The 27,113-nt window shown below is 41.5% G+C and overlaps 1 protein-coding gene across 1 annotated transcript in view; it reads left to right on the forward strand.

Moving 5' to 3' along the window:
* Positions 1-294: 294 nt before the first annotated feature.
* The window catches only part of BEAN1 (brain expressed associated with NEDD4 1), a gene marked incomplete at both ends in the record, with an annotated part of 36,347 nt that continues 9,528 nt past the window's right edge, over positions 295-27,113 (forward strand). Inside the window, 4 exons of the mRNA XM_079541601.1 lie at positions 295-325; positions 1,072-1,143; positions 7,344-7,478; positions 26,092-26,301. Coding sequence (XP_079397727.1) covers positions 295-325; positions 1,072-1,143; positions 7,344-7,478; positions 26,092-26,301 — 448 coding nt within the window. The remainder of the gene's footprint in view (positions 326-1,071; positions 1,144-7,343; positions 7,479-26,091; positions 26,302-27,113) is intronic.

Here is a 27,113-nt window from a genome sequence, read left to right on the forward strand (position 1 = left end):
CCCGCAGCCGCCCCTCGGCGCCCTCCCTCCCTGCCTCCTGCCGCCGGAGGGGCGGGGAAGGAGCGCGGCCGCCCCGAGCCCTCCGCGTCGGCACCCCCGCGGCCGGGCCGGGCCCTCCCGGATGCGCGGCCCCGCGCCCCGGCGGCAGGCAGGGCCGGGCAGGGGGAGCGGCGGCGGCCGGCCCTCGGGGGGAGGAGGTCGGCCGCCTCCGCCCGCCCCGGCCCCGCGCGCAGGAGGAGGCGGCCGCGCCCGCCCCGCCGCCCGCCCGCCGCCGGGGAGCCGCGGCCGAGGCGCATGGAGACGGCGGCCGCCGCCGCGGGCTGGGGTAAGGCGGAGGGCGGCGGGGCCGTACCGGGAGTCTCCCCGCGGCTGGGGGCGGCGGGGCCCGGGGCGGGGGCGGCCGCGGGAACTTGGAGCTGCGGGAAACCCCGAAAGAAGCGTCCGCGGAGGCGCACCGGAGGGAGAAGACGCTGCAGGTGCCGCTGCCCGCGGGCACCTCCGGGTAACGGCGGGGACAGAGCGGCTGTGATTTAGGGCGCATCGTACCGCGTACCGTGTTGAGCCCGAGCGTAAATCTTTGAAGCGCGAATTATATTAACGCTTACGTGCATGGGGGCAGAGCGTGCATTAGGGTGTACAGTACAGTCATTCCGAGCCGCTCTGCCACACGCACGTGCGTGGCGCGTTCAAGGTGCGCTCAAACAAAGCGGGAAGCGGCGGCTCCGTCTGACAGCGGCACTGCCCGCGTCGGTGGCTGGGAATGACTTACAAAAACAATTACCATATTTACATAACGCAGCACTGTTTATACACGGGGCTTTGAACCTAAGAGGCGTTCGTGTCCTACATCGCACCATTTCCCGAACCGGGGGAAATTCCTGGAAGTAGGAAGCAACGCTTTGTTCATTTCTTCTGCCCCTACTGAAGCGCGAGCTGAGCGCACATCCTCATCTGAGATGTGTAATGCTGCCCCGCAGAGCGCTGCCCGCGGACACGCAGCGTGTCTCCTCTGACAGCTGCTGCCAAAGCAAAACCTAGCGCCTATTAAGGACTTTTTCTTTCTCTCCACAGTTCTTTTCTTCCATCTCCCTCTCATCTCTGGGAGCTCCATCCGCGTTGGGATAGGCAACAACTCCAGCCTCTGTAAGTAGTTTCTCCTTATGTCTTAATGCACTAACGCATGCCTTACACCTGTGTACAGCTGTAGGAATAGTGTAGCTGAAGTCCTCTGGCAGATAAACATCAATCTGAGCACAAGCAAATCTCTTTTTGACCAAGGAAACAACGGAGTTAACAGAAACGGGGATCTTCACACAGACAAAACACAGAGGTGGGTGAAAGAACAGCCTGCAACAGTGTCACACAACGTGGCCTCAGGCACAGCTACTTCAATCATTTTTTTTAATGCTCAGCATTTTCTCCCACAACAAATTAACACAGAGCTGCTGCAACTGATCTACAAATTGAGCACATCAGTCAAAACTGATATCATTTTGGCACTCACTAATATAACGTGGCTAAAAAATCACTTCCAATCACTGAAATAAAATGCAGAAATTTGCCTCCCTCCCACTCTTCCCTTTATGACCAACTTTGGTATTTATTCTGTGGAAGTTTTCTGAAAGAACATGGTAAGAGCCAGCTCTGCCCCTGGCACTGCCTGTCCTTCAGCAGAAAGCCGCGTGTGTGAAAGGAACCACACAAACATGTCCAAGCCCTCTGATAAAAGAATGAAAAATGAAAAAGTACTGCTGGTTTTAAGTATTAATTGTTATTAACCAACAGCCATCATTTGCACTACATCAGTGAAGGAACCCGTGCTGCAGGGCTGCAGGCAGCAGAGCAGTGACAAGCTGGGCTCCTCTGTACTGCACATGCTGCTCCCCCTCCTCCTCCCCAAGAAGTCCCAGATTTCCTTACAGGGTAAAGAAACGTACTTGAAGGGCAGGTAAAAGAAAACAAACCACCTGGTTTTCAGTCAGATCTTCAGCAGTTCAGTACATACATATCAGCTATTTGAAGAACACGGCTCCTTTATGGCTAGAAAGTGACTATGTAATTATGTATTTAAAGATTTGTGGGTCTTTCTGATAACTGTATTGGATGATAATGTCTCAGCTGTTACATCTCAGAGTACAAGGAGTGCCCAGAGGTTTGTAAAATGTTCGTTTGGATGCCTGACTCGAGACAAACAGAAGTACGAAGTACTTCTTACGCAGCAGTGTTTAACATTCAGCCTTAAGACTCCCGTGTTCAAACCCGTGCCCCTCTTGAGCTGCATTATCTCACCAAGCCAAGAAGGAACAAACGGGCTCACGCTGTAGCTTTCTGTACACAAGCGCCCACAGCCAGGCTCAGGGATGTGCCTTAAGAACGCAGCTTTGTGGTGAGCCATGGTCCCAGGGAGGCAGTGGATCCCACTGCATGATGCCTTGAGAATGTTGGGGACGAAAGCACCAACCTCTGCCCTCCCTCCCGGCTTGTCCTCCAGCAGCACTGCCAGGAGCCTGTGACGCAGGCTAACACGCTGCAGCTGCCCCTCTTCCCCAAACACCCAACAAAGCTCCATCCCTACAGTGATCTGCTCTTAGTTTCCTCTCAGTGATTTTTCCTCAAAGTACAGATGTCTTCTGAAGGCAGCACACAGGTCCCTTATCCCCTCCCTTAAACACACAGCCCATATCTCCTCACAGTTTTCCACTTCAGGCTTTAATGCCTTAAATTGTGAAGAAGTAAAAAGTGTTCAAATGCCTCCAAAACTACACCTTGGAATTCTTCATTCTTCTCCCCTATCTGTCTTCTATCAATTTATTTTATGATGGCTTGGTATCATCTCAGTTACTCACATCAAGAATGGTTTTAATTTATTTGATCACATTCCACACTAGGCAGGTATCTGTTTGTCAGCAAGCCTGACAGTTCCCCAGCCTTGTTTATGAGGATGTAGGCTGACAACGCCAAATCATCCATTCCCCTGTAACTGCTGACCAAATACCCTGGTTTCAGCAGCTTCTTCCCATCCTACCTCCCATGTCTGATTTAATTTTTTCGTGGAGAGAACAGACTAGAATTCATTTCTGTGCAACTACTGTGCAGAAGGACACAGAGTTCAACCTTGCTCCCTACTGAATAAATGGTAGTAAAGCTTTAGTTTTTGAAAGAGACCCAATGAAATCACTAGGAGTAAGGCTGAGAAGCATCTCAGACAAGAGCAAGGGGAGATGTTCTGGAGGTGCTGAGCACTATTAGCTCAGGCAGTCCATCATTTTGTTACTGTGTAATGACTGGACTTGGGCTAGATGCTCAATGCAGTAGATGCCCAGACACCTCTTGTATGACACTGAAAGACAGACTATGAGTTTTTGTGGTCTTCTTTTAAGAAGTTACTTTTAAGTAACTGTCTTCAGATGCTTTGGAACTTTGGCTTCAAACTGAGAGCTGGCAGAAGCAAACAATTCAATTTATGCAAATAGTCGATTTAGCTCCAGAACTTATTACATATTTTGCTACAACTTCCTGCACCCCCTCAGACTTTTTGTTTTAGTTGACGATATTATGACATTAAGAAACCTGCAATCTCAGAGAGCCTGTGTGAAAATACTTCGCTGGAAGGCATTCCAGCCAAAGCCATCATAGATCACCATCTATTCTTCATGCAAATCTTGCTTGTACCACACATTCTTTCCTGGGCCTCTATAAGTTTCTTATCTTTAATAGCTTTTGTTCAGTTGCAAGTATGTTAATCCCTCTACTCCTATCATTACGATGAGAATCTCTCTTTCAGGATTGTATTAAAAGGGATATATAAATAAATAGTTCAATACATGCAATTTCTCTCCTCTTTTTGAATCTCTCTTCTTTTTGAATCTCTTTTGAATCTCTCCTCTTGGCAATTAATTAATCAATTAATGAAAAACGTGGTTTTTCATAGAAACAGCTCTCCAAGCATATGATCTATAAAGGTTTTCGGCATGCTCAGTTTATGATGATCTGCAAACATGTGATAGGATTACTTCTATCAGTGCAATGGACATGTAGAAGATCCAACTAAAACTAAAGCTTTATCATGCCATGTCCTGAACAGAGCAATTGGCCTTGTCCGTACAGATTGCAGGTGCCTAGATAAGACAAAAAGTTGGAAGAGAAAAACAGTAACAGAGACATTACTTGTTTTGAATTTCATAGCAATCCAAGGAGAAGTGCAGGCTCTCCAAGCTCCCCAGCTGGTACTTGCCCATTATTTGGCATACACACATTGCAAAGACAGAAACAAAGAGGAGCTATTTGGGATGACTGACTTTTAAGTATAATTTGAAAGGTATGTTGAATTACACCAATAATCAAGCTCCTCATACTAAATAAGCTTGTAAAGTCAGACATTCAAAAGAATACAGGTCATTCAATAGCAGATTGACAAAAAAATTATGATGTATTCATAACCATTGTGTGCTGGGGTACATGCTGTACAGTACCCCACCTCAGCCCCAATTGAAACCATCACAACATACAGGAAGAGCACAAAACAGATACACTGAGAACAAAACTCGTTTGGTTTTTTTTTTCCATATTGCACTGCCCCTTATGGTACATGTGATGATTTTTGATATTTTTTTCAGTTTTGCCAGTCAGTTTGAAGGAAAATACACCATCAAAAAGCACGTACAAGGACAATTTCTAAAAGGATTGTACCTTAACCTAAATTTGATGTGATCATTTTCACATTCTTAAACTACAAATGTTAACTTTATAAATTCATTCAAATGCGTACTGATTTGGAATACAGCCCCTGGAGACTGCCATCACACCTGGGATGGAACAGGTCAGCTTACAATTGGGATGTGTTTCTCTGGAGGAAACTTTGTTAGCTCCCTGTCATCCATAAGAAAAACTTTTCAAATCTTTCTCAAGGCAAAATGTACTTTAAAGACAAAATACCGTGTTCTAGCTCCTACCAAGACAGTTTCATCTGTGAGAAAAGGCATTACTTTCCAAGATGATGTTTCTGTCTGTACTCTGCAAAAGAAACTCAATTACCTAGAATTTGAACATTACTATTTGTTCAGTCAATGCAAAGGGTGAATTTTTACCTTCCTCTGTCCACAAGTGCTCCATGAGGCCTGGACTTCCATTTATTCCTAAAAAAAGTATTTGCATATTTTTTGTCCACAAGTTTGGGTGGGGATTTTGCAGCTTCCCTTGGCAATAGCTGGAATATTTGCATCACCTGGGTTCACAGAAGACATAATTTACTTTTGCTATACCTAGGACATGTAAGCTTTTGGGAACGGGCTTGCACACACACATACACATTCCTTTACTGATATTATCCTATACTACTTTTTAACTCAAAGAATTGCATCTGCCGTAAAGCTTCTCATAGTTTACAATGCTGGTAGTTCTCCCTGAAGGTAATAAAATGTTGCGGCAGTTTCCTTGCCTTTTCATGAAGTGTGCACCCCAAAGTGGCCTACAAAATTCAAGAACTGCTTTCTGGATGAGACCAGAGAGTTGTTTGTTTGTAAGTCGCTTTAAAGTACCAGTAAAGTGGTTGAAAGTAAAACAGGCTTTTGATGCCACGTGAACTGAACTGCAGAAAAATTTCTTACATCAAAAAGGGATGAAATTGTAGGCATTGGTGTAAGAGAATTTTGTCCAGCTGACACAGAGACTGAACAAGAAAGATACAGAAGAGTATAGACTGGAGCAAGTTCTAAGAGGATTACAATCATTAAGGCAACTTCAAACTAGCTGATGAACTAAATGAACTCCATGGAAAATATGACTGTATTCATGAGATGCATTCTGGGACCAACTGCTTTAACGAATTTGTTACTGTTTTTTCATTGGCATCATTTTCTTGCAGATGAATGCCTTCTTAATATCTGCAATAACAACAGAAATAGTCCAAAGTTAACAAAGTTCTTCCATTTCTACAATGTTTGGTACCACAAAATAATGACTGCATAGCTCCTGCTTCTTTACTATTTTAACTCTTTGAGAAACACAGGCAGGAATCTCCACAGCCTTCACTGCAGGAAACTGTATTCTATGTCACCCAAAGATGCTTGAGATGGCCATCCCCAGAACAGCAGTCGTTTGGGAAACGTACTGCAAGGTTTTCCAAAAGCACAGAACACTACGATCTGATTGCTGGCCTCTAGATTGCAGAGCTGCCAGGTACAAGCATACAATCAAAGATTTACTGTAACGGTTTGTCGTCAGTGCTGGCAATATTTATAAATGCACTTGGGGTACTGACATTTTCCACTGGAGCAGCTGTGTGGAGAATTGGAAATCATGACCAATTACGCCTAGCTGCAGGATTTTGCAGCTATGAAGGCTAACAAAAAAAGCTCTGAATTAAAAACACCGGAGAGCTTACAAAAACCTGATTTAGAGGAACTGACGGTTCCGTCGGGTACCAGTTTGCAACACTGGCCCTGTGAGTGTTTGCTCTCAGGAGCTGGTGTTGTTCAGGTTGGGTTTGAACGTTTACTTGCCTGCATTTGGAAGGTTTTAGATTGCTCATTCAAAGTAACCTGAATAAAGCTGTAGTACTTAGGGTGATTTAAAGGTGAGGAGTTTTTCTGCCCAGAGGGTCTTCCTTGCCAAACTTCCAATACTTTTTATTCTGTCATTAATAAAGTCTTCTTTCTGCTCTACTTCTGTTCCTCATTATTTGAAGGCCCAACAAAACTGTACAACAAAATGATGAAATGATGTTGGCACTTTCACTTATACACCCAGATGCACTTGTCAGAAAACAGCTTCCTTTTATCCACCATTGAAAAAATCTGAGTTCAATTGCACCACTATTAAAATGTAAAAACAAACAAACAAACAAGAAACATGAAAATCTTCTTTGAAAATATACTTTCTTTCCTCTCTTGTCCTGGACAACTATCAAACTGGTAGAGGGTTGTGAAAAAGTTACATCTACAGCTAGGAAGCCATAATTCAGACTTATGCAAGATAGCAAAACTTCTTTTTTTTTTTCCCCCATCTGTTTGTATTAAGCTGGGGCAAAGATGGATTGTTTTGTTTTGGACGTTAGGGCACGTAAGTAATGCAGGAGGCTCTGGAACACAATGCCCTCATAATTTCTTTACTGCATTTCACCTACAGCTCAGCTGTCTCCAGCACTATTGAAGTGATCTGCAACAACAACGTAGGAGGTATCTGGTTTGGTCTCAGACCCTTCTGACCTCTAACAGTGAAGAGAGCATTTCCCTCCCCCCACAGCACTTGAAATAGCAGGCACGCTGACTTTCAGTGGCCACAAAGCTGTGTTACTCAGGAAGAAGCTGTTACACAAAGTCACCAGTCGTTTCTCCCCCTTGCAGATGAGCAGAGCATTCTGCCATGTAAGAAGGAAGAACTGCAGTGTGGCACCGGGCTCTGCCTCTCCAACTGGCTGCGCTGCCGCTACAGGAAGGACTGCGGCCGGGACTACATGTCCATCCAGCTGACGTGCTCCAGTGAGTCACCCTGCCCTCCAAAGCAGGGCACACTCCTGCAAATCTGTATGTTTTTTCACTGAATCTGTTTGTAGCAGGACTGTGCTGTACACAGGAGATTTGGTTTAGTTTTGCTGTTGCAAGGATATGGATATTTATAGGTTTATTTACTTACGTCTGAATCATTTATGCTACATGCTGATTGCAAGTGGAATAGTAAACAAATATCAGCGGTAGTGGGAATGGAATATTTGGTCCAGATCAAAATGCATTAAGCTAATGTATTGTGAAGGATGCCGCTCTGAAATGCCAGTTGGGAAAATAAAATTAAAAAGCCTAAAAAAGGGCGGGCGTCATTGCCAGAACCAATTAGGCACTGGCAGCTCTGCAGAGCAGGTTGGCTGGGCACCCTGCGCTCCAAAATGGCACTGTGAAAAAATCCACAGCAGCCGATCAGAGCAACACCCAGGGAGGCTGGAGGAGAGGGAAGTGCTACGTCAGGTCAGCAATGCCCAGTGCAGTTACCAGCCACAGGGTGACTGCTGCAAGTGTGCAGAGAGGTTCAGCCGTCTGTTTTGGAGCACAGATTTGTCACAAAAGTTGAAAGATGAATTGGAGGATTTCTGATGAACAGAAGTGCAGCAATCCCAGCAGTAGCCTTTTACAAACAAACTTCTTAGCCTTTTCTGATATATTCTTTTTAATATATGCATTTTGTATCTAGCAACATCTAGGAGCACAAATACTTTTAGATCACTGTTTTACATGTTACAAGTGGGACTGATCACATACTGCTGTCACTAATTACCTGCCAGAGATGTGTATTGAATTTTTAATTTAATACTGTACACAGAAGAACATAGCCACAACTCTGCAGAAACACCAGAAGTTAAAACAGAGAAAGCAGACAGACAGCTCTGGGCACAGGAAAGTGAACAGAAAACCTGAGTTTCAGGGGGGAGCCTGGCACATGGCATCCTCCAGTGGTATTCAGAGTGTGGGGCCACGACAGAGCTGAAGTGAAGGCAAAGTGCAGGCAGGAGGTCCTCAGCTCCATCTGCTCAGCCTGGGCATCTGTGCTTGCCACACGAGCTGGCTTTGCAGTGGAGATCAAGCATTAATACAACACAGGCACTCTATAGAATTGATCACAGTCATTAAACAGAGCAGGTTCCAGGTCCATGGAGCGTGGAGAGATAATGAGCTTATGACTGAGCATGCAGAAGGACTGCAGATAGCGTGGGCAGGAAGACACAAGGCCTGAATGTAGGCAAGACCTCAGCTTCTTATGCTGTAGTTGTTAACACTATCAGCAGAGATTAGACTAGTGATGGGATTTTCTGCAGCAGCGTGTTGGGGAGTGGTGGTGGAAGATCTGTGGGAATACAGCAGTTCTGATGGTCTTGTGTCTTGCCTGGATCACGTGAAAACCTTTCAGCAACTTCCATCCGACAGAAGTATGCATTATTTTCTGCCCTTCCATAGGAGTGTGTGCATGGAGTAAGAAATAAGTTGCAACCAGCACTTCCTCATATATGCAGAAACATATTTTTCTAAATGCAAAGCTGTCAGTTCAGCACTAATAAGCTATGACAGTGAGAGTTGACAAAACAGAGTCAGTCACAGGCTTGCTCTGAACACAGTACAGATTTAAGACTTCAAAACCACAAAACCAAGAGATGATTTGCAATGGTTACGGAAGTGCTCAAAATCACAAACTGCCTAGAGGAGAAATTCATTATTTTTCAATGTAAAGGCTGATTTTCAGTTCACAGCTGAACTTGAGAGCAGTGTCATCCAGCAAGGCACTAACACCTGTCACTTCATCTGCACCTTACAGACAAAGGAATGTTTCAGACAGGGCAGGTGCCAAAGCACCTATGTTGTGTGCTGATCCTGCTGAACGATAGCAGGGCCTGTTAGAAGATCAGCACCGACAGGAAACCTGTATGGAAAGATACAGTTAGATCTGGGGCAGCTGCTTCAGCCCCCTGCTGCCTGGTGCTGAGGGGCAGGGCAATGGGAGCAGGGCAAAGGGAGGGTTGATGGATTGCCCCACACTGTGAGCACTGGCAAACAGAATGTACATTTATTCCAGGGGATCTGGGGGCTTATCAGAATTGAAAGAGAGCATGAGATCTGTTTTCTAAACATTGGCAGCGCATCAATCACCAGTGCAAACTAATGACAGAGAAAAGGGAAATGATTCCTGTTCACTGTGCCATTAACACCTAACTTAATATCCTGAATTCACTTACATAGGCATTCAGTTGGAATAAAATAGCATTTATAAAATCAGATACAGCAGTGTCTGTAACGGGGACTTCCTGTGTCAGTGACATCACCACATGAATAAGAAAAAAGCTATGCAGGTAAACAGAACCTCAGAAATGAGAGCTCTGGTGGTTTTTCCCAGCTTAGGGTAGATTTCTACCCTCCATAATTCCTTACCTCACAGAGACAAAGTAGTTCTTTTCATAGCATACTCTAGGAGCTTAATTTTAGTATTTAAGAGTCCAAACACTAACACATAAGTATTTTATTTAATGTGCAGTTACCATGAAATTCAGCCTAACGGGAAAGAACATGAATTATTTCAAGTGCATTTGAAGTACAAATATATTTTATTATCCTTCCTGTATCAGCGAGCCAGAATCAACTGGATTCTTGCATCTTTATTCCCTTTCTCCCCTTTCTCTTTCTTATGCTTCCTTCTCTGAAACTGATTGACAGTGATTTTTTGCCATTAAATCCCCTTGAATCAGAGGTAGAGCCACAGCTGTCATAATGAAAGCATTGTACTGCAGGAACTAAAGTGAAGCAGCCCTGAGAAGCAATGCATAGATTTGTTCCAGTTGAGAAAACAAGCTAATATTTCCATTGCTGTAAGAGGAAATCAAATGTATAATCTTTGCTCAAAGGCTAACCATATATTTCTTCAGAAAATACACTCACCAAAATAGTGCTGACCTGTGGCACTTAAGATGTACTTGCCTCAGCTACTCTCTGCTTCCAGTCCTCAGCCAGCTACTTAGAATAGAAGCTCACACACATACCAAGTTTTTAGCTGTCTTTTTGTGTCTCATACTATCTAAATGTATTCTTTAAGGTTGAATTATCTACCTAGAGGATTTCATGAACTCACGAGAAAGCAGTATTAAAGGCTAAAATTCTGCTTCAGATTTAAACATTTTCACTGGAATGAAGAGATCTGCCCCACTGAAGCTAAAGACAGTCATAACCCATGATGAGGTTGATACTTCTTTATTATTTTGCAAAACTTACAGTGACTGTCCTCCACGACGATTTACTTAAGATTAATATTAACAGGAGCCAGATCTAAGTTTGTTTTAAAAGCTTCATCTACCCAGATAATTCCACAAATTGTCTTTCCATTAAGCAACACAATCTAAATTGCTTTAATTGAAGCTTTATATAATATTACGTAGGTAATCCTGCCTATAGAAAACCCTGCTTGGAGTCAGCTAAGGCAATTAACAATTTACTCCTGAGATGACTGGAAAAAGTATGTTTTAATACTAGCCAGTCTTTGAGTTTGGACAGCTTTTACTGAAAAAGCAGATTTCAGGACAAGCAACTCTGACATGCAGCTCTTCAAATAGCAGTGACAACAGTCACTGAAAATATTAAATTATAACATAATGAAAATATCCTTTTGTTTTTATCCATTCCAAGTTAATTCCATTAGATGTCCTTGTAAACTCGTTCCATCTGAAGAAATGTGTGGTTTCACTGTCTCCTTACAAATCTGTATCCAGGTAGAGATAATAATACTGAATTATTTGATAGGATATAAAGACTTGCTGGTTCAGTTTCACAGTGAAAAATTATCAGTAATATTGTTATATTTTGAAATACATTGAAATACTTTCCTGGTGGCATTGTTACTGGAAGAGAAGCTGAGGAGTTTCTGTCAAGGTCATATGCCAAAGGCTGCTCTGTGCACCTGCAAACAGGCGAGGAACTGATCCAGTTACAGAGGTGTCTCAATGCACCTTTTCCTTTGAAAAGACTGTATGAATTTCAAAATAGACTGCTTTAAATCCTGTAGGTAAATTCTATTATAATTCGTCCATAATACAAGCTTTCAAAAAGACAAGAAAAAGAGCCCATCAGCTAGACAAACACCATTCCCACAGCACAAATGCATAAAATGGTGACACAGTTTTTGAATGCACATTTCAGCAGTCTCTGAATTGGAGAGTTTAGTATGAATAAAATCAAGGTATTTAAAGTGCATGAAGGATGCACACAAACACTATCCTGAATGGAGACACAACTCCTTTGTCCACAAGCTCTTTCTCAGGAAATAGCAGGACCCAGCTTGTTGGCACAGCAGCTTTACGAAACATTAGTTATGTGTGAAACACAACATGTAGTGGAAGTGAAAATCAGATGAAGACTAGAGAGCAAGTAGAAAAAGTCTGGGCCAGGGGACATAAAACCTCCTAAAAATCTTCAACTCAGATATGCCTTAAATCATGACACATAATTTGATTAGTTTCATATGAGCGACTAATAGAAGACATTTGTTCAGATCATTACATTGCAATATCTTTTATACTTGCCAGGCTTTCTTTCAGAGCGCACGGTGGCAAATACGTGCACACTGTATACAAATACATAAGCAGGGCAGAAATAAAAATACAGAATGGTGAACAAGATATTCTTTTTATCTGTCTTACTCAGCACTGTCAGGCTCTCATAAACAACAGTAACTCCCAGCACTGACAAATGCTGTTTATTAAGGAACTGAATGCTGCTGACACCCTTTCTGTGAGGGGAGAAGCAGAAGTTGTGCTGCAGTTTGCTGCTGAGGGCCAAAGAAACGTGTGTGCTGGTGGTGTGAGAAAGGAAGACTGAGGAGTTCAGGGTCTAACTTAGGTCATGTTCTGTCTGAAGGTGCTGGGAAATTCTTCACCAGCTTTGTAGCACTGCACGTGTCATGGAAGTTATGCGTGCTTTGCTGGGCTCTTTGCTGGGAGCTCAGCATGTTTTTATAACAAACTTCAGGGCTACTGCAGGGATTACTTTAGTTTTCTGTGGATCCAGTTGTCTGCCCCCAGGACTGCTGGATTAATTTTATCTTGAATTTGTAAAAATATATGAATTTCTGTACACAAAAAGCAGTGGTGGAAACTCAGAGAATGTGCTGTGCCAGGTGACAACAGGAGCAGGTTGGGCTGGAGCAGCAGCTACATGGCTCTGCTGTAACAGAACAGCCGTGCTGGGGATTCTCCCAGGAGAGAAACATGTCAGAACTGACACAATGTTTGCAGCAATAAGCTGTGTTGGCAAAATTCTTGTAGATGTCACCAAAATGTAAATGAACTCCACTGACTCAGGGAAGCAGTCTCCAGCAGACAGAGACACAGAACGTATTTGCATTTAGCAGGGGATTACAAATATCATTGTTCTCTCAGACTGAAACTCCTGGCTCGGTGTCAGCAGTGCAGGGATGCGTTTCTTTCCCTTGAAGCTTTAAAAGCAAAAGAATAAAATGTGTATCCCCGTGCTTGCCAGCGAGCTGCTTTTCACATGTTGCTTCAAGAATCCCAATTCTGAAGACTGGGAATATGGGGGAGTGCAGACACAGTCTGGATATGCTGACATTGTGCAGTTTCAGTTTATTGTTTGGTGCTTGAAAAATTGCCTTCTTTGTCTCATGAGAGATACTGGCATCCTCATGGCTTGCAGGTTGACAGTATTGAAAACCTCTTGACAGTAACACCATTCCCTCCCTTTGAAAAGGGAACAAGCATTTAGATTTGGAGGCCAAGCTGCAGTTCCCTATGAGCCCTACTACACAGGGAAACACCATGCTCTACCACACTTTACTTACAGCAGCAGCACACCTGCAGCATCAGTGATACTGGGATCATTCTGCGGGGAATCTGCTCCCTTTGCTGGTCATTTCACCCAAACCAGAAGGGAAGGGATCAGCTGGGAAGCCTCCCTCTGTCTTTTCCACCATTACAAAGGACAGGTGAAGTGGCATTCACCAGGAAAACTAAAGCATGCCTAAAAGTCAGCATCTCTCCTAACACACTATAGAGACATGAAAACCTTGTTTCGGTCTGCTAGACTGCAGTGAATAAAGCCTGATTTTATCAGTAGGATTGCAAGCAAGACTGAGAAGAGCTCTTTGTTAAAGGATAAGTGAAAGTTGAGATTAAGGCTGACATTAGGCAAACCGATTTCATATTAATCTTGATTTGGGATCACAACACAGTGACTATTTGTAAAAATACATGCATATACCCATTTGTGGAGACAGACATGGGTTTGATGGCTTTTCATATTAAATTATCTCAAGTAAGAACGCAAAGAACAGCGTTTACAGAGTTAGGAAGAATCTTAGAATTTCCAGTGGAGAAAAAAAAAGTCACCGAAATAATAAAACCATTACTAAAAAGTACATTTTAAATCCAATTCAGGGAACTTGCAAATAAGGATTACAGTTATGGTCCTAACTTATAGATGCTTGTATAGAAGAACAATTAATGTGGCATCATATCATATCATGATCACTGCGCATACATATGCATGTATACCAAAGGTGCACAATGTAAAACTAGCAGGAAAGCATGAATGCAGTTCTGAAAAACAAAACAGAAAACAACAGCATTCCCCCAGCACGTCCTATTAGTGTCCTGCTCATTTTGAATCCTAGCCCAGTTAAGTGCCTGCTTCTTGGTAATTTCGTGTTTGTAAATAATTGAAAGATGAGCAGATAACTGAGCCAGTGCACAAGATAATTTGACTTGATTGCTCATTTAATGACTCAGGAACTGGTGATAATGAAAGCTTGTTCAGATAGAGAAGAAGTAGTGCAAAAGACATTAGAGGGTGTCATGCTTTATCACTGATACCTACCCCATAGGCAGTGAGATAGTACAAAAAGACAACTGGTGCTAAATTCTTCACAGGAAGCACAGTCGTAATTCGTACAGTCAATAATCGTAATGACAAATACTGTCAATTTACATGCTTCACATTATTCATTACTTCTGTTTCTCTGTAATATTATAAGGCTGATACGTATGTTTCTTTTTGCAGTTTTTGGGTAAGCAAACTGATAAACTGGACAGAAGGAATAACAACACAGACTACTTATATAGCTCCAATTTCTCTTCCTCGTAGACAGGATTTAACTCCAAGTAACACCAGAGAGGAACTGCAGCAGTAACTTCCCTTTCAGAACCAAAAACCTCACTGAAAATCCTAGCACTTCTTGAATCAGCAAGGTTGCCCACACCTTCACAAGCAGACAGTGCTTGCAAGCTCAGGTATATTGTTAGCAACAAGGCCATCTGTTTTTATCAAATCTTCTTCGCCTGTCCCTTAAATCTGGTATTTCAGCTAACTATGCAGCAGCTGCTATTTAGAAAAACCTGTGATCTCATCTCCAGAATGGATGGTATTAATGAGTGAGACAGTAAATATCAATACAGCAATTATTTTAATAATGCAAACAGTATGATATTTCTTGTATCCTAATGCTGTCAGCACAAGGGAGATCAGAGATAGGGTCTGAAATGAAAGTTCCTGCACTATGTAATCTTCAGTATGGCCTTTAGGACAGACATGACAGCACGCTCAGGCCACTCTCCCCAAGTGTTTAATTGCATGGCCACTGTGAAGACGCTGTCCGGTACAACACAGACATATCCCACTGTGTTTTGCTAGGATTTCATGTTTCTCTAGTAATCTTGGCACACTGTTTTTTCTCTTTTATTACTTTCAGTGCTACATGATTTTCACAAAGAAGCTTTTTTCAGACTAGTGTTCACTTTTCTGCAGCTCACACACTATTTTCATTGTGTCATAAAATAGGAGGTATTTTCATGCTGTCAGCTCATTCACAAAAGGACTCATTGCTTGTTAATGCAAAGAATAAGATTTCAATGTGTTTTAACATCTGATTGTCTTTTACATCTCATTGTTCATTCATATGATACTGAATTGGTTCATACATTCACACCAGAATCAGTGTAGCAGCACATTCAGCTACCCCATGCAAATCCTACCCATGTAAGGCCAGGTGCACACAATTAAAATATCTAAGTTTAATGACCTCTTTGAGAATGTTATAAATTGTTTGGAGCTTTTTGCATTGCCCTCATATTAAATCACATTCTGAGTTCCCCTATAATACAGGACTATAATATAATATGTACCTTTTTGTCGGGAAAGAAAAGCATCTCACTTCAATGTGTGAAGCTTCTTGGCCTCCTTATGAATATAACTGTAACATTTAATCTGTAGATAAAAATAATTCAGGCAGATAAGAGGAAACTAAAGAAGAGGACTGGATTTCTGATGCGATTCTGTTTTAATTTGCTGTAGGCAACTGTGAAAGTCTTTGCTGTTAACAAATACATTGATGAAAATCCCTTTGCAGTCACGATCAGGATAACCAGCAATAGAAGTAACTTTGTCTTCTATTACAAAATTGTTGATATGTTTCTCCATATATTTGCTTGTGCACTTGAAAGGGAATAGAAGAGGACCTTCCGTCACCCTAGATACCCATTTTTCCCCACTAAGAATCCTATAGCTCTTTCTCAAAAAAAAATTTTTGTAGGTTAATGGGGACAATTTAACGGAGGGTTTTCCTCCATTAATATTAACGAAAGTAAAAGCTATAGAATGGCTTGTATGAAGGTGAGCTAGGAGTTAGCAGCAGGGCTCACAAGACAATCAGGGGTCAGTCTGTGCTGCCACAATGGACTAATAGCCAAAAAAAGATCATTTTGCCTTGCCTGAAAAAGCAAATTGTGTCCAGAGATGAAATCACAGTTATTTGATGAACTGTAGGAAGAACAGTTCCTGACCTTTAACACCAGACTGAACATACAAAGCACATCCCTTTGAAGTGAGCTCTGCAGCTGTGAGGTGGGAGCTGCTTGGTATTTCTCCGTGCTGTTTCATGCAGTATCCGTAAAACAGCATTTATTGAGGTAGTCCACCTACATTTATTTTGAACCACCCCTGCAGGACACACTCTTTGTCTGGGACTGAGACATTTTCTTTGTTCAAAACGCTACAGAAATGAGCTGGGCTTACAAACAGCCTGTGTTCCAGTTAAGACTTTGTCAGGTGCTCTCAGTGGGCATTACCGAGGATCTAACCTACAGCACTGCTTATTACAAACATCCACAGAACCCCTGTACATCAAAATTTAATCAACCTGCCTGTAACATATAATTATTTTAACAGAGACTCGTCTAAGAAAGTAAGCTCTCAGAAAAAAGGCAAAGTTCACGTTCCAGCCTTACTCTGTGTCTTTCCGTTATTCTCCCACCCAGTTTCATTCAGCGGCAGACAGAGCAGCACTCACTGTAATTTCTGCTTTCTGTACAGATAACTTTTTAAAACCTTCTTTGAAAATAAAAAACAGGTTAGTTTTAAGAACAGGGAGAAATTGCCACAGTCTGCCTTTCTCATTGCTTTGAAAGCAACCGGTGCAGCATACACAGACATTTCTGAGGGCATTTGTAAATGTCAGCCCTTCAGATAAGTCTTGTTATAAGTTAGGGGAAGACCCAGGATTTGTGACTTCTCAGCAGACAGGAAGGTGCAGTACCTGCTCTAGCAGCTGTCAGCACTTACCTTATGCTGAAGCTAGCTCCATTTTATGTTTAAAATATGCACCCAAGCCCACATTGCAGTTTATATAGAAAGGTGAATAAATATATAAATACACTTCCCTAAGGGCCAAACTTTTTTCACGCCCTTTCTCCAATCTCATACGTATTTAAGCACCGTGTGGAACCTATAAAACAAGCTGCATACAGAAGGCAGCAGTGTTATGCGACTCCAAGAAATACACTCCTGCCTTTCGCCTAGGGAGAAGTTGCTTTTTGCAGCCATTCAGTGGGCAGGTCTTCTCTCTTGTTTGTACGGATTCAACTCAAATATGGAAGAGGGCAGAATATCTGATATGGACCCGGCGGCCCCTAACCACTGCACAGAACGCACGTGGGAAGAGGTTGGCTGTATAAAAAGTCCTGTACTGATTTACCAGTCATCTAACTAAACAAGTCTTCTACAGCAAGCAACTGGGTTTTAAAGGGGATTTTACCCCCTAAGTTTTACAGTAGTAATGTCTGAGTAATTTAGTTTCTGTAGTTCTTCTACTGCCCTTGAATTTTCATGGCTCCTTTAGCAGTAAAGACAACAAGTGAGTGCATCCATCCCATGAATCAATCTCTGTTTTGCCATTATTGACATTCCTGCAGCTGTCTTGGCAGAAGCCCTATTCAGACAAGATCTGAGCGAAACAGCTTCTTAATGGTATGAGAAAAGGCCTGTATTTATGCAGGCAGATGCTGCTATAGCTTTTACAGATACAAATGATAATGTAAGTCATACTGTAGGCACTGTAAGTTGTGGGACATCAACACCATTATTCGTATGGAACTGCATAATAACACTACAAAGCCATTTTAATTATTTCAGAAAATTCAAGTCATCTTCAAAGGAAGACATTATATACAATAAGATACATTACATATGATAATACATCTTAAAACAAGCCAGTGTTTGTTAACTGATTTCTCTGTGTCCTACATAACCAGCCAGTTCAGCATTTCTGTTGTCATTACTTTATACGCAACGAATGTCAATCATTCCCCCTATGTTTTTGTCTAGTATATCATTACTATTGAAGACTGGAGGTGAGGATGGAATAAGAAATAGGATCATGTCTATGAATAAGAAGCGGTACGTAGCCAACAGTTCCATAAATTATTGTCTGCCCCATAGGTATCTCTTTAGGTCACAGAACAGTTCAGACATAACCTCCTAAAGAGGAGATGCGAGACATCCAGATCCCAATTCAAGTAGACACACTGATGGGGCAGAACAAAGAATTATTTTCCAGCTACAATTATTCAAAAACCATCCATGTCAAAAGAAAAAGAAAAACTATTACACTGCTACTTTTTTCCCCAAAACTCAAATTAATACATTTATGTGCTGAAATACCAGAAATTCTCATAATACAAGAATTGCCCCATTCAAGTTACTGCCATCCTAGGCTGGACTTGAGCTTATGAAAATAACTTCACTGCAATGGATAGAAGAGATTCTCATTATACTTCTTTCCAAACCCTAACATGGAGTTTCTGAAAAAACATAATAGCTTCAGGTCCTGCTTTTACAATTATATTAGTTCAAAGTTATTTGTATATGAGAAAATAGGGGAAGAAAAATATTGGCCATCACAGAGTGGGCTCCAGAGTGATTTGTTTCACTGCAATGGTATTTATCATGTTGATAAAATAGACCATGGATCTGAAAATTGGAAGATTTTTCCTGTTAATTTGAAAGAGCACCTATACATGCTGCTGTGACATCAACATAATACCCTAAAGCCACAGCATCTGAGAAGATTTATTTTCTCAGCCCTTATGCAGCCCCATTCTCTTTTCTTCTGACATACCCAATTTGCAGGCTGCTGGTGATCCAATCTTATTCATTCTGGCTCTATAATAAGGATGTCAATGCAAGAAGAGAAAAGTCATTATCTGATAGCCAGTAGACATGATAAAAAGGCAGAGTTAGATATCTCAGAGGAAAGGCCACCCTTTCTGCTTTGGATGAGCTCCTCAAGGTCACGGGCAGCTTTTGTACCTGTAAATATGCTCCTAATTCGCTTTAAGCTGAGTGCATCAGATAACTCTGAAATGTTTCTACCACACAGTCTGACATTCTAAATAAGGTTTTGATGTTTTTCCCTTTTTTTTTTTTTTTTTAAAAAAAAAGAGTGCAAAGCTTTAATTCCTATTAGAACACATGTTCATGTTCAGAAAGATCAAAGAGACTATGTTAGCTGCAGAGAAACAATCTAAATTTATGGGTTCTGCCTGGTTAATAGAATAAACATGGGCTTGGGTTACACTCTCAAAGTAGCAATAACCAGGTGAGACAAAGTAACCCTTTGTATACAATGACATTTACTGCAAATTTTAAAATAACAAGCAACTGACAGCAAGAATGTATTTATTCTTTGACTCTGAAAAATAACCATTTCATTCTGGAAGATAAGCTGCCATCAAGCTCTGATTAATGGACTCTCAAGCAGTAAAAGAATGAAATAGCATGAGCTACAATATACATGAGCTAAAAATTATACCAGGAGTCTTTAATCAATGAGCATGTACACCATATGATGCCACATAAGGTAAAAGTTGGAGGCAGTCCCTAGGAGGTTATTACTGAATATCAATTGTATCTTAAGAGGCAGTTTACTCTTGAGTGTGAGAGCAGAAAAACATACAGACCAGAGCACGTGAGTCGCCTCTGGGCTGCACACAGCAGCAGCAAGCAGCAGGAGAGAGAATTAAATATGCTCTTGGGCCTCCTGAACTGAGAATTCTTTTTTCCCCAGTACTACTTATACGACTCTCATAAATCTGATTTATAGAGAGAACAGTTTCCAGATTATTCTGGTCTTCCATTCCCTTGCTCAACTCTGCTACAAGACAATAAGAGAAATGCAGAAACAACGGCCTTAACTGTTCTTCACATCATCATCAGTTCCTATTAAATACCATTTAAACATTGAACATAATAAGGAAGCAGTTGTTACCTGCACCTTCTCTATAGCATAGGAAGAATGTGATGGATGGCATTAAGGCAGAGACAGCTAATGCATGCTGTAATGGATGCTGTAATGACACAAGCCATTGCCACAGCCAGAGCTACAAAACCCTTCCTTATAGTCACTCATCAATTTGCCACCTTCCAGTTTTTAATGACAGCTGCAAGCTTCCTGTACTTTCTTGTTTTTGACTTTCCAGGCCTTGGTTATTCCTATCTGAGTAAGTTTGCCATCACAGCTTCTTGCAATCTACTTTAGGTCCTACAGCAGTGAAAGCACAGTGTTTTCCTCTTCTTATTAATGATGAGGGGGCAATGCAGGGAGAGGAACTAGGCTTCAGTTTTATCATTAAGTGAGACACTCAGACAAGGAATCAGAAGAAAGCACAGATCTGTCAGACATATTTCATGGAATATGTGCCAGAGATGTGTCATGCCTGACAAAAGTAAACGCTTATGAGAACAACTCAGTTCTATGGAATAACTGAAATTTTTGAGATCCTTCACTACAGCCAGAGATTGGAGAGGTTAAACAAAAATAAAAAACTGGTTAAGCTTCCATTCCATTTAAAAATAGCAGGTTGCTTGCACAAAAATAAAAGAGTAGAACTGAGTATAAATATAAATCAAATGCAGATTGGATTTTGACCTGGAGCTGCTCCTGATTTATACGTGGGATAACCACAGTAAACCCCATAAGCAGATGGTATCCTGGTGTTTATCGAGCATAAGCAAGAGTTTCCAACCTTCCTTATAATCCACAAGGAAGAGCTTTGAATCCAGTAGTTTTGCGGGGAGGAATTCAATTCTCATGGGGTATTTGCATTCAATGACTTGAATGATCTCTCTCTCCTCCCCGTGCTACAGTGATGCTCTGTACAAAATCAGTGTCTGAAATCCAGAACCTTTTTCGGTTGTTTCTGTAACACGCCTACTTCACTCACTTTGTGAGCTCCTCTCTGGGAGCTGTAGAAATAAGCAGTGTGAAAGCAGCTGCAGCCAGAGGCCTATTTCACAGTATAGCAGCAGTGCATAATCCAGCTGGCCACTCTTGGTCAGACTCATAATCAGCTTTGAACAGGAACTGCTCAAGAATGAAGAATCAACAAAATCTTTACCACTTCCACTAATTTAGTTCATCTGTGGGCCTCACTGGGATCTCTCAACTCCTTCTTGCCATCTGTCAATCTCCTCCCTTGATAAAGAGGCTACATATTCCAACACTGTCCCAAACAGGGAAAAAAATGAGGCAATCAGAAACATGCTTTAAATTGCTTCAGTGTTTGAGATACTTTACTGTGATCATTTAAAATCAAAGCATGATATGCATTATCCTATACTCAGCTTCCTCCCACTTGCTTCCAATCCCATATGCTTCTGTTAATTTGATTTGTTAAAGATAATAGGAGAAGCTAGGCCGACCACAAATAATTGTACTAAGCCAGGGTGTTCAATTAATGCAACTGCTGTCAGTGTGCTTCAGCTCTAGCTCAGTAAACATCAGCCTAGGAAACAAAACCACGACTGTATCTGGAATGACCCACGTTCAGTGACACATCTGCATACTGAAACATTGCTTTCTGACATAATCTAACTCAACTGCATCTACAACATCACTTACCACCAAGTTAGACAGGACACAGGAGCTTCCCTGCAAAGAGAAGTTAATGAGGAGGAGAAATAGCCCTAGGTACAGCCCAGAAGTCCAGCTGTACTACATCTCTTTCAGCAATGTGGAGTTACTCTACAAGGTGGTCAGTTGAGATGGAAGGACGGCTGGGTATAATAAAATAATGTCATATTCAAGGGATGTTGCAGATGAATCATTTATTGTCTAACAGCAAATGAATAGTGTGGGCAATTCTCTACTAGTACGTTAATTCTAAATTACGTGCTTGCTCAGCCGTATGGGCTCCCTGTATTCACAGAGCAGCCATATGGGCGCTGTATTCCCAGCTGCACTTGCCAGAATGTTCCGTTTGTGTTGTGTCAGGTTACGCAGCTCCCATCACTGGATAAAAGCAACGCCTCATGCAAACGGTGGCATCCGTATTTGGAGGAGCAGATCTCACGTATTTATGTTTGCACTGCTCACAATTTGAAATTTCATTGAAAAAATAAACCTCACCTCAAAGAAAAGGTTAGCACTGCTACTGCTGATATTTTTATGGACTTTACATAAGTGTACAGATATTTCTGTTCTGAATGAAAAAATTAAACATTTTTACGTGCAGAAATATACAGTTTATCAAAAGAATACATGTTTGGATAAGAAAAATTTATTCAACGTTCTTTGCCAGAAGTAAAATCTTTTGCCTCCCCCAAAAATTCAAAACCAGAAATGCTTATGTGAATGCAGGGTCTGTAGTCATTAGTCACCTCAGCAGTTCCCCCTGCAGTAAGTCACTGCAGCTACTCACAAAGCCTGCAGGACTAGACTCACCATGTCAAATTGAAAATAATACCACCAGAGAAGTTTATCAACCATATATTGTTTTAGGAGCTGGGCTAAGGGGAGTGATTCATTCCTCTAATAAGAGCAGTATTGCAATATGTCCTGTCTCTGCCAGAGACTATTAGATTAAGAACACAAAAAGAGAAGGATTCATGAGAGCGAGAAACCACAGATAAAACAGACATGACTTGGAATTACTAAGGGAGCTCTGAGAACGTTCTAGATAGATGGGCTGTCTTGAAATAAAAAGATCACTCCTCAAGTACAAAGGGAGAGTATAAGTGAGTACTTTCTATCTGACATCACCAACAGCCCATTAAATTCCTATTAAGCAAAACAGGACCAAACATTAGTGCTCATGCTGAGTGGTACCACAGGAAGAGTCAATGTGCTCAGACACAAGCTGACTTCTATAGCTAAACTTTTAAAAATCTACCAAAAAACTCTGCTCAACTGTCTTATTTTCTTTCCCTTCCCATTAGCCAAGTTGTTAACCTGCTGTCCCAGCTTCATAAGATCTAACAGCACACACACGCAGCCTCTCTTCTTTTCCTCTGAATTTGCTGGGAAGTTTGTCACCAACTCCAGTTCCAGGATTATTTGATATCAAACTGAAAACCACAACCGAGCAGCAGATGGAAGAACTCACGTCCCAGGTTCACCTTCTCATCAGGATGGCAACAAAGTGGATTCTTCCCTTAATTCTGTAGCGGGAGGTTGGAACTAGATGATCCTAAAGGACGCTTTCAACCAAAACCATTCTGCGATTTTCTGTGATTCTTTTATCATTCCAAATAAGCTAGAAGTACCAGTACATTATCTGCCAGTACTTTCTGTTCATTTCCAAAGGTGTCTGTTTCCTGCAATTGTGATTTAAACTAAACTGCAATATTGGCATCTTTCAAAGACAGAATTTGCAAAAAATCTGATCAAACAAGGCTGCTAAAAGCCAGCAGGATTACACACACTGCTTGAGCACGTTACCAACACAGATAGTAAAAAAGCTGTACAAATGAGAAACATGACTGGAATTTTGTAAACACCGAGAAAGTTTAGTTGTGGCACAATGGTCATAGGATCTGCTCCTCAGCCGCATCCCATTCCCCCACATTTAACACTACAGGATCACTTTTCAGCAAATTCAGTCTTTCCTTTTGGCACATAATGTTTTGTAAAAGCTCAGCACATTTCTTGGCTGTCTTAATTGCTCATAACGATTCTCAGCCAACAGTCAAGTGCTTCTGAAAAACTATTAAAAAAAAGAAAAAAAACAAAACTACTACATGCTAATTCTCCAGTCTGGCTTAATATTTCTAGTCAGTTTTCCCAATGTTGGGTGTTAGCCAATGAGAATATACGCTGGCTTGAAGCCATCATCTTAAGTGTATTGCGACTGCAAGACACCACGTAGCACATCCCAAAGGGAAAGAGCTGGGAAAACATGGATGTTTTCTGAAATCTATGTAGAATGTACTTGCACTTCTAAAAGCATGCATTTATTTCACAGAACATTCAATAGAGCAAAAATTCATTAGTTTTAGTTTCTGTAGGAAACAAATTATTTATCTGTTCAACAGGCAGATAGGCAGATATAAAAACATAAACATGCCATATTTCAAAGCTACTCTTGGTATATATAGCTTGCATCTCCAGTAATTTCTTGCATCCATAAAATTCTGTTTTACTCATACATAGCTAATGGGAGGGGGAAACTTTCCAAAGAAAATCAAAGACACAAAGAAGAATGAGTACACTGCCACAGTGGTTTACTTCTCAGATGACCTCTGGCCAACAAGATTTCTGAAACTTCTGCAAAGACCAAAGGCACTTTGAACACCCATGTTGCTTCTTATGTTGTTCACAGACTTACATACTCATAGCATTTGTGCATGTTTGTTTTTTTTAAGTTACAGTATATATTTGCCTAAATTTTAACTGATCTGAAACTTCTTTCATCCATTTAATTGGATGAGTCTTCTGCATCATCTCTCTCTCCATACTGTGTGTCCCATGTCAGGGAATGAATAAAATGGGAGCCATAGAAATGGCTTTTTTCTGTCTGTAAACTGGAATGTCAAGTGACTAAATGCTCACTTGTTCACATCATTTACTAAGGTACACATTTCTTTCAGGCTTTCATTATTTTATATGTTATCATTAATTGTCACGGTTAGCAGACTGATTTCATTGATCACCTGAATATTTAACACTGTGTCATGACCACCACCTGGCCACTTCCAAATATTGGTCACCTCCTAACTTAAGAGGGTCCGAGTCAATGGTCAGGACTGAAAAACCCTCTAGTCAGGTGCTCCAGATGGATGATTATCTTCAGATTCGTTGTGAAGATCACTATATTTCTTACCTTCATTTTGCAGTCTCACTAAAATCTATCTTTAGGAGACACAAGAACAGCTTAGATGGAAAAAAAGTAAATGTAGTCTTGTAAAGATACTGAAACAATCAACAGAGACAGATGGCTTCCAACATTCGGGCTGAAAGCTTGCATCCCTACACAGCACTGCTGTAATACTGGTTGGGACCAGAAATCTTGCAAGTTTTGGGTTTTTTTTTTGTTTTGTTTTGTTTTTTTTTTAACTGTAAGGTAGAAACAAACAATATCATTGTCACATACATTCTCCAAGTGGGACACACTGTTAATCCTTTGCATAATTTCTTCTCTTCCCCAGTACAAGCTTTGTTTCCAAAGCTCTGCTGCCTTTGGCAAACAGACAGATTTCCAGCTGTGAAAACTCATTTTTATCTCTTTAAAGAACACATGTTAGTGTAAATTTATCAAATATGTAGGCTAAACACAGTTACTCTTTACTTAGATAGTGTTAAAACATACACAATCTAGAAGAGATAGATAAACAACATACTTATGTCTCTTTCTGCCTCAGTATCTTCACCCCCTTTTTCACACAGAAATGCCCAAAGAGAAGACTTGGAGTTAACAGAATCCAGCAAGACTCCTTTTTCTCTGACCCATAACTCTGTTCACTCCTCTGCCCCACATCAGTGCCTTGGGATGCAGACTCATCCTGCAAGCTAAAGGATGCCCTGTTCTGCAAAAGTATGCTCCCCTGCTTCACTCCTACCCAAAACTTCCTCTGAAAAACCCTGGAGCCTTTTCATACCTGGTAACAATGCCCGAAGAACATGCCATGTTCTGCTTGAGAGTGACATTTTTGAGTTTCAGCATTCTTCCCTGTGTGGTTCAGCACAGTTCTTTCAGCTTCAATCACTTCATGATATAAAGGGTCTTTCCAGAAATAAGTGACCATTGTGCAAGGTACATCATAGATTCCAGCAGGATATTTCCCAAGCAGGCAAATGATTGCTCAGTGAATCCCCCACAGTCAGTTAATTAACAGCTCCAGAAATTGGTCTGTTAAATGGTCTATCCCTTAAAGCATGATTTTATACAATGGATCAGTCGCAGGCTGTCTCAGCACTTGGAAAAATCTTCAGCTTTAGCATCTATCTGACCACACTTTGTGCATCCCTGTTCCTCACTGGCACATTCTCCCTGTCTCTGCCGTGCAGAAATTCACCTGAACCAAAGCAGCCCGACCAGCGAGCTCCCCAGCTACAGCGAGAATGGCAGCGATGCCAGTTTACTTGTTTCTCCCCTTCTGGTGGCTGGAGTAGTGATCGGACTGGTGCTGTTTCTGTCCTGTGTCACCATCATCGTTGGCAGCCTGCGGAAGGACGGACGGCTGAGACACCCACACCAGAGGAGAGACACTGCCTACGGTAAGAAGCTAGGTAAAGTGAAACAGTTCTTGGCACTGTTAATATCTGCTGCTAAGGGCAACAAAGAGTTTGGATGCTGTGCAAAGGATATAAAAACAAAATGAGTAAAAAATTATGAGGCGTTGATAAGAGGCAGCTTTGCGGTTCAGTAGCGTCTTCACGAAGTACAAGCCCCACAGCTGGGGGCTGACACAAACAAGGCCTACAGCATCTCTTCAACGGCGCGTTTTCCCTGACAAATGCACGAGTCACCAGACTACTGATAATTTATTTTCATATCCCCTTGCAGCCATTGTGTACAGTACATGTTGTGATTTCTTCTTGTTGGACGGCCAGGACTCTTTGACTTCTCCACTGTGCCCTAAGCTACAACACTGACTTGGCAATTAACTCTTTTCTTAGCACAGAAGTTAAAACTGGATGTAAAGAAAATAGGTCATCGAAATGCCATTACACAGACAACATCATTAAAGACACTGGTTTACTATCTTTTTTTTTTTTGCCCCCTGTTCTTTAAAAGGACTTGGAAGTACGAAGGTGTAGTTTTAAAATCACATTTTTGGCCAATTTGGCACTTGCTGATCAAAAGTCAAAAGCCACTTGGTCAAGAAAATTACACAGTTTGATTCTTCATATATTTAAGAGAAAAACAATTACAAAAAGTTATTTTTTAAGTATCCAGCTAGTAAAAAAATAAAACAGGAAAAACAGGGAAAGAAGCATCAAGCATGGTGACATTTTCAGAGAAATTCAAAAGAACCATCTTAAACTGAATTGTGTCAGTCTGCCTAAAGTGAAAATTGGGCATTAGC

The sequence above is a fragment of the Tetrao urogallus genome (assembly GCF_951394365.1).
Source record: "Tetrao urogallus genome assembly, chromosome: 12".
In the NCBI taxonomy this organism is placed as follows: domain Eukaryota; kingdom Metazoa; phylum Chordata; class Aves; order Galliformes; family Phasianidae; genus Tetrao; species Tetrao urogallus.